The following is a 9,220-nucleotide window of genomic DNA, read 5'->3' on the forward strand; positions in this document are numbered from 1 at the left end:
AGCCATTCTAAGCAATAATAGGAAAATAGCAAGCTGAAGAATTTTGAAAACTGTTTAGGAACAGTTCCACCAACCATAGTAAATTTTCAGGAAAGACAGTGCCATTAACCCAGCCTGGCAGCGCATCTCCTCTGTCTAGAACTGAGGATTAGGTTCCTCCTTTCTCTTATCCTTGTGAGAGTTATTCCTTAAAGGAGAAATGTACCCCATTAACTAAGAAAAACCCTAAGTTCACCTATTGCCATTGTTTCTACTTTAAACTCTTCAACGAATAGTTTTGTTATAGTTTGGCTTCTTATGCAGTTTCACCCTCATATAGGATAAACACAAGAATCTAGTCTGCTATTTACATATCTTACTGTAAATTTACATATAAGCATTCTCATTTTCATTTATGAGGTGCTTGTGAGTCCAGTAAGCCTGGGTATATCCTCAAGAGACTGATAACCTTTGAAACAATAATCTGGAAGACAGTAATATATATCTGTATTTTTTTAAGTTGAAGTACAGTCAGTTACACAATGTGTCAATTTCTGGTGTACAGCACAATGTTGCAGTCATGCATATACATACATATATTCATTTTCATATTCTTTTTCATTAAAAGTTATTACAGGATACTGAATATAGTTCCCTGTGCTAGGCAGAAGAAACTTGTTTTTTTAATCTATTTTTATTATATAGTGGCTAACATTTGCAAATCTCAAACTCCCAAATTTATCCCTTTCCAGCTCCTTTCTCCTGGTAACCATAAGATTGTTTACTAAGTCTGCAAGTCTGTTACTGTTTTGTAGATGAGTTCATTAGTGTCCTCTTTTTTTCTGGAATCCACATATGAGTGGTATCATAGGGTATTTTTCTTTCTCTTTCTGGCTTATTTCACCTGGAATGAAGATCTTGATGACCATTTCAATTCTGTTCTTTTCAGAAGCTACCACTACAGAAAGGCAATGTTGAAGTTTTAGGAAATTGTTTATTTCCATTCTTTATCTGGAATTTTACACTTAGTATACTAAATTAAAACCAACGAATCTTACCTAAACAAAGCTCTCTGTTCTCTAAACTGCTCCTACCATCTCTGAAGCAAGAGAAATTTCAAGTTCTAATTTAAAAGGAACCTCCTTCCAGCTCTTCCCGGGTGGAAGAAAATCACTTCTGTACTAGCATCAACAGATTATTAGAATAGAGATGTTGTAAAGCAAGAGTTACAATGAATTATCCATTTGCAAATGACCTAGTCTACTTGGTAAACTGAGTTACCTGGAAAAATGGAATATTTCAAACCTGTAATTGAGTTATTTTTATTGTATTTTTACTCCCTTAGAACATTATGCTATGGAAGATGAACACGGAGAACTGGTTCTGCAAACGATAGAAGAAGAATCATTGTTTGAAGCAGCTTATCCTGAGATTGTTGCTATTTATCAAAAACAAAAGTCAGAAATTAAAGGGAAGAAACAAAAAGGTAAGTGTTACATTTGACCACTGTTTATGCCACTCACAAATTTTACAGAAGAGCTACCTGTCCTGTTTGAATCTGTGCTGTCCTGCTTCTCTGTCTTGACAAACTTGGCATTAAAATCTAAAATAATCTAAAAATAAACCATTCTACTTGGTGTCTGCTAACTTAACCAACTGTTAATAATAGTAATTATACTAACCTTTTATTGAGCAACTAGTATGTGTAACATATTTTGGATTATAAATACATTTTCTTTATTTTTGAGAACTCAGTGAGGAAATTTGAACATTATTTTATAGTATAACACTCAATTATAACATTAATAATTTTATAATAATTATATACAGCAGTTTTCAGGAATGGGCTAAGACAAAGAAGGCAAAAATTGCTTATATTGATTTCTGACCTCAGCTCTAGTTTATTTACCCACATTAAGGAAAATAAAATAGATTTTAATTGTATTATACATTTTTTTTCTTTTCAGGCATGAAAATTAAGTCCAAAGGAAGCAGTTTGCCAGAATCAGATACTATGATGAGTTTTCAGTCACACACAACTTTCAAGCCCACATGTGAAATCTTTTCTAAGCAGAGTTCCAAGTTAAATTTGGAAATTTTCCCCGATTCTATGGTACCCCAAGAATCTATTTCTGCATCATTGGATACCTTGCTTTTACCTGAAGAGGCTCCCTGTCTGGATAGACAGGAACAGTTAGTATCTTCTCTGAGACCTTCGGCTACACAGCAAATTAAAGCTGTAACTGCAGAATCTAGTCAACCCAGTACCTCATCCCATAGTATATCCACAATTGCTGATCTGCACTTGAGCACCATTGACTGGGAAGGTACTTCTTTTAGTAATTCTCCAGCGATCCCAAAGAATACTTTCTCTCATGGTCCAAAATCAGAACTTGAGACAGCTATCCCTGATAGCTTTAAAAATATCACAGAGCAGTTGTCACGTGAATCAGAATGGTACACCACAAGTACTGATAAATTGTTGGATTGGAATCTTCAAAAGACTGCTCCAGAAGAGCACCTGCTTTCTGGCATCACTGGTTTACATCTTCAGGATTTGCCTTTAAGGGAACGAATACATATAAAATCATCATATCCTCAGAATAATGTGCAACCAGATGTTGGCCTAAAAACTTTGTCACTCCTTACTGTAAAAGAGCACTGTGTTGCTAACAGTAGTTCTGATGGTCTATCACATCTTTCAAAGGACCTTCTAGGAATTAATTTGCAAAATGAATCTAGAAACTGTAAAGTTCTAAAAGGAGACCAGCTGTTTCAAGAAAACTATAAAGCAAATACTTCTATACCTTATTCTCTCAATAACCCAATAGCAGGGACCTCCAGTGTTAGAACTGAACCATCAAATACTGCTTTCAATCGTAGTAGAAAAGTGGATGCACAAATCACTGAGAAAATTGTAATGAAGAAGAGTGTTTGCCTTGATAGACCTTCCTCTGAGGAAGAAAGTGTCCCAGAGTTTGGAAAAGCTAAGTTCACAACTCGAAAAATGAAACAGAGTTCTCAGCAGTATAGCCCAGCTGGATTCAAGAAAAATGACGGCAACAAATTGAATAACCCTAAGGCACATAGAAAAGAAACTGAACATTGTGTTCAGGTTTATAAAACAGCTGGAAATGAGGAAAACTCCTTCCCAGATGCAGCAAAAGTTTCTCTGAGTTTTCTGCAGTGTCATAAAGAAAAAGACAACTCTGGCACTTACTTGGATAGTCCTCTTCCTTTAAGTCAGAGATTAAAACTAAGGTTCCAAAACACTTGAAATGAAATTTCGAATATTCAGATACAAATCAGCATTCTAATGGCATTAGCAGAAGCAGAGGGAAGGTCTCTAGTTAATGTATAGTAGGAAAATTTAATGTGGTTTTATATGTTGTGAGTCACTTGCAATCAAAACTGTGATAAAAAAAATTGTAACCTAAAACTTTGATTTTAAAAAACAGTCCTCTGTAGTGAAAACTTCAGGTGATGTATATTTTTATAACATACTTTTGCCATTTTAAAAAATAATCTTTATTATTCCTTCGTTATATTCTTAAAAAGTTACTGCAGTACTAGATAGAATAAATGCTCCCTCCATTTCCTCTTTTTCACTCATTTCTTCCACAGGCCTCTAAAGCATTTTTTGATATTCCAGCTTGTTCCCAAGAGGATAGCTCTTTATAACTGCCTACATTCTCACATTGTCTTCTATGATGCCTTTCTGAGAGTTATATTTTCTCACAATGTGAAGATACTTTCAGTTGTCTTCCCAGCTTCAGTAATCTTACTCTCTTTTGTGAGGGACGAAAAAAAAAAAAAAGGAAAAAGTGGAAGATGATCAATATATGTAGTAAAAATTATGGTTATAGTAGCAGAATAAACTGAGGAAAGCTACTTCTTAAATATCCCAAGTTCACAGGTCTGCCAAGTGGAAGAAGATTTGGAAAATAGATTGTATAACCAGAGAGGATCAGAAACTTGCTCAGGATCACACAGCTAATTAAATAGTGGTAGGGAAACCAGATTTCTTGCCTCTCAATTCATTGGTTTTTCCTGTGTTCTTTTTCTTTTATAGCACTTTTTTCTTTCCGTTTTGTTTTAAGATGAATGTATACAATATTGACTTCAGTACTTCCAAATATTAAGTTGTACATTAATCTATTTAGCACTCAAAAAGTCTAGAGGGAGCCAGATTGGAAAGGAAAAAATAAAACTTTTGCTACTTGCAGATGACAAAATCATGTATTTACAAAATTCTAAAGAATCCATTAAAAACTATTTGAACTGATAAATGAGTTCAACAATGTTGCAGGATACAAGGTCAGTATATAAGCATCAATTGTATATCTGTGCCCCCACAATGAATAATACTAAATGAAGTTAAGAAAATTCTTTTTGCAGCAATATCAAAAAGAATAAAATACTTCGGAATAAATTTAACAGAAGTACAAAATTTATACTCTGAAAACTACAAAATATCATTGAAAGTAATTAAAGAAAACCTAAATAAATAAAAAAAATCCCATGTTCATGGATCAGAAAACTTGATATTAAGATGGCAATCTTCCCCAACAGATTCAGTGCAATCCCCATCAATCCCAGCTGATTTCTTTGTAGAAATTGATAAGCTAATTCTAAAATATATATGGAAATTTAAGGGGCACAGAATAGGCGAAAAAAATCTTTCAAAAAAAAAAAAAAAAAGGTAGGACAGGATTTGCCTTTCCTGATTCTGATTTCAAAACTTGACCACAAAGCTATAGTAATGAAGAAAGTATTGAGTGGCATAAAGGTAGACATGGAGGTCAGTGGGATAGTGCTGAAGATCCAGAAATATGTCCTCCCATTTATGCTCAGTTGATTTTCAACCAGACTGCCAAGACAGTTTAATGGGGAAACAGTAGTCTGAGCAAACGCCACTGTTAACAACTGGCTATCCACATGCAAAAGAATAAAGTTTGGTCTCGACCTCATACAATATATAAAAATTAACACAAAAAAAAATGGATTAGAGACTTAAATGTAAGAGCTAAAACTAAAATTCTTAGAAGAAAACATAGACATTAATCTTTGTAACTTTGAATTAGACAAGGGTTTCTTAAATATGACATCAAAGCTCAGACAAGAAAAAATAAATCGGACTTCATCAGAACTAAAAGCTTTCGTGTTTTAGAGGACATCATTAAGAAAAAGAAGACATTACAATGGGAGAAAATATTTGGGAATCATAAAAGTAATAAAGAGGCTTGTATCTAGAGGGACTTGTATAAAGAATACAACTCAATAAAAAGAACTTAAGGAGAGTGTGTGGCTCAGCAGAGTACATGCCTAGCATGCACAAGGTCCTGGGTTCAGTCCCCAGTACCTCCCTTAAAAAATAAATAAATAAACCTAATTACCTCCCCCTCCCACAAAATTTTTTAAATTAATTAACTAAGGGTTTTATTCAAAAAGAACTTAAAAGTAGGTAAAATATCTGAATAGACATTTCTTCAAATAAGATATCCAAATGGCCAATAAGCGGATGAAAAAATTCTCAACTTCATTAGTCATCAGAAAATTGCCAATCAAGCACAAAGAGATACCACTTGACAGCTAATAGGATGGCTAGAATTTAAAAAGACGAAAACAAGTCTGAGGATATGGAGAAATTGGAACCTTCATATCCTGCTGGTAGGAGTGTAAAATGAGGTAGCCTCTTTGGAAAAAAGGCTGGTGGTTCCTCAGTTGGCTAAACATAGTTACCATGAGACACAGCAAATCTTTTTGGGGTGTATACCCAAGAGAAATGAAGACAACTTCCACACAAAAACTTGTATACAAATGTCTGTAGCGGCGTTATTCACAACAGCCTAAAAGTGGAAACAACCCAAATGCCCATCAAGTGATGAGTGGATAAACCAAATGTGGTGCTTCCATACAACGAAATACTGGCAATCAAAAAAAAAGTAACTGATAAATACTGTAGTATGATGAATTTTGAAAACATGCTACATGAAAGAGGCCAGTAACAAAAGACCATATATGATTAAGTTCATACAAAATGTTCCAAATAGGCAAATCTAGAATATAAACAGAAGGTAAGATTCATGGTTGCCAAGGCCTGGCCTGAAGGGAGTGTTGAGGACGGAGAAGGGAAAAGACTGCTAGTAAGATGCGTTTTGGGAGGAGTGGGTGGATGATGAAGATGTTCTATAATTGATTGCGACGATTATTGCAAAAGTTTGAATGTGCTAAAACCATTGAATTGTGCAATTTAAATAGGTAGATTCTATAGTGTGTGAATTATATCACAGTAAAGCTGTTTTAAAAGCAAAGAGAATTTTACTCATTCAGACTTTAATATCCAAAATGTATATAGTCTAACCTCACTCATATATGCACAGCCATCATTACTTTCTAGACTTGAAAATAAGTCCAGAGAAGTGAAGAGATTTATTTTCCTGAGACCAGGGATGGAAGTTTTGTTTAGTATTTATTACATTATGCCACATTGTAAAAATTAGATTCAAATTTGGAGTACTGTTGAATTTTTGTGCTTTCTCTGAAGTTATGATTTTGGTTTATTGAAAATTCCACTAAAATATAGAAGATGCTCTGAGTTGAGTTTAATGTTGTTATAGAAAAGTGCTATGTTTACGAAGCACTTAATATACATAAAATCTCCTGGACAAGGGGAGTACTAAATTTAGGCAGTCAGTCGCTGCTCTTGAGAAACCCACCTTTCCTAATTGAACTGATGTATTTTTTAAATCTGATTATTTGCATAAGTGTTACAGGTGACCTTTGAACAGTTCAAGGGTGTTTAGGAGTACAGACCCCTCCTTCCGCCCAGCACAGTTGAAAATCCTCATAGAACTTTACAGTCGGTCCTCTGTGATTACAGGTCCACATCCTCAGATTCAACCAACTGCAGACCATGTGCTACTGTAGTACTTATTTATTGAAAAACCCACATTAAAGTGGACCCGTGCAGTTCAAATCTGTGTTGTTCAAGGGTCAACTGTATTTACTTTTTAAGGTAATTCTTTAATGTGGTTAATTAAAAAGGTGAAACAGAACCAAAAAAAAAAAAAAAAAAAAAGAGTGAAAAAGTCAATCTCCTTTTTGTCATTAATGACCAGACTCCAGTTCTTGTATCTAGAGGCAAGCATGGTTTCTAATTTCTTGATCCTTCCAGAGGTATTCTGTACCAACATGTTAATGTATCTTAGAAATGTTCCATATCAATAAGTATGATGTCTCACTATTTAATGGCATCAGTGTCTCTACATGTGTATCTTTGAGCAGAAGTCTAGAGATACATAGTAGATGTGAATGTCATGTTTGATTTATAACTGTTGATAAATGTACAATTGGAGCGTTTTTGATTCTCTAAAGCCAACTAAGCTGAAAGCTGAAAATCAGATGTGTGAACTAAATCATTTGAACGCCTCTTAACACTCTTAGTTGGACTTTTCTGTGAGCTTCCTCTTTTAAAAATTTCCCAAATGCCCTTAAATAGCTTAGAATAATTATAAATGACATGAATTTACCTGTGAAATTAATAAGTTTACCTTGAAGACCTGACATAGGAAAAGGTGACAGTATGGCTACCCAGAGTGTTATTTCCTTGGTAAAATCACCACATTTTTAGTAATCTCAATTCTAAATGTCTATGTAATGTAAATTTTATTTTTTCAAGAAATTATTGTTTTGACATTAGTTGGACATTACTGCATAGATATATGTACAGCTCTTTCTAAATTCTGAGGTTAGAGGTGCACAAAAACCCAGTGCTATACATTGAAAGGGATGAGGATGAAGTTTTGCTTTGAAGTAATTAATTTTGTTTTGAACTGCTCACCTGATCCCACACTCAGTCTTGATTTATGTTCTCAGAAAAATATCTAAGACTTGATTCCTTTTTCACTGACTTTTTTCTTTATTGAGGTATAATTTACATGCAATTAAATACACTCATTTTAAGTGTAAAGTTTGATGAATTTTGGTAATTGTATATCATTGTATAACTTCCACCACAATCGAGGTAAGGAAAAGTTCCATCGCCCTGAAGTTTCTATATGCTCCTTTGCAGTTAAGTATCTCTCCTAAACCTTGATCCCAGACAACAACTGATATGCTTTCCTCACTATGTTTGCCTTTTCTAGAATTTCTATAAATGGGATCATGCAGTTTATAATCTTTGTATTTGACTTTCTACTTAGCATGTTTTTAAGAATTATCTATGTGGTGTGTATTAGTATCTTGTTCCTTTTCATTGTAGAGAGATATGACAGTATTTTTCTTATTAATAATTTGTTATTTATTCACCAGTTGATGGAAAATAAGGTTATTTTCACATTTTGGTTATTATGGATAGTGTAGCCATGAATATTCAAATATAGGTCTTTAGGTAAACACACATTTTCATTTCTTTTGGATAAATATCTAAGTGAGATTGTTGGTTCATATGATCAGCAAATGTTTAATTTTTTAAGACACTACTACACTCTTTTCCAAAGGGATAGAACTGTTTTGTGTTCCCACCAGCAATATATGGGGGTTTCAATTATGCTACATCATCACCAAAACCTAATGTTATCAATCTTTTTCATTTTAATCATTCTAATTGATGTATAGGGCATCCCAGTGTGATTTTCTTTGCATTTTTCTGATAACTGGTGGATTAAGTATTATGTACATATTGGCCATTCATATATCTTTTGTGAAATTCTATTTTTTTTGCCAATTTTTAAATTGGGTAGTTTGTCTTCTTGTTACCAAATTATAAGTGTTCCTTTTTTTTTTTTCATGGATACAAGCTTTTTGTTAGGTATGTTTTGCAAATATTGTATCCCTGAGTCTGGCTTATTTTTTCATTTTAACTATTTCTTTCAAAGAACAGAATATTTAAAATTGTAATATCTACTTTATTATTAATTTTTGTTTCCAGTGGCTTATTTAAGATATCTTTGTGTCCCAACTATTTTTTCTATGTTTTCTTCTACAAGTTGAACGGTCTTTACCTCTTATATTTAGATTGGTAATTCGTTTCAAGTTAATTTTTGTGTACAGTGTAAGATCAGGATTAAGGAACATTTTTTTCCCACACAGAAATGCAGTTATGCCATCACGATTTGTTGAAAAGACGTATCTTTTTCCTCATTGAATTTCCTTGGCTCCTTTGTTGAAAATTGATGGACTTTGTAAGTGTGGGTCTGTTGCTGCACTGTGCTTTTCACCGATCTGTCTGTCTATCATC

At 33.6% G+C, this 9,220-nt stretch overlaps 1 protein-coding gene across 1 annotated transcript in view; it reads left to right on the top strand.

The window, feature by feature from the left end:
* Nucleotides 1-7,944, top strand: part of GEN1 (GEN1 Holliday junction 5' flap endonuclease) — a 31,170-nt gene extending 23,226 nt beyond the window's left edge. The window contains exons 13-14 of the mRNA XM_010947355.3: nucleotides 1,325-1,465; nucleotides 1,947-7,944. Coding sequence (XP_010945657.2) covers nucleotides 1,325-1,465; nucleotides 1,947-3,256 — 1,451 coding nt within the window. The 3' untranslated portion in view covers nucleotides 3,257-7,944. The remainder of the gene's footprint in view (nucleotides 1-1,324; nucleotides 1,466-1,946) is intronic.
* Nucleotides 7,945-9,220: the final 1,276 nt, after the last annotated feature.

The sequence above is a fragment of the Camelus bactrianus genome, chromosome 15 (genome assembly GCF_048773025.1).
Source record: "Camelus bactrianus isolate YW-2024 breed Bactrian camel chromosome 15, ASM4877302v1, whole genome shotgun sequence".
In the NCBI taxonomy this organism is placed as follows: domain Eukaryota; kingdom Metazoa; phylum Chordata; class Mammalia; order Artiodactyla; family Camelidae; genus Camelus; species Camelus bactrianus.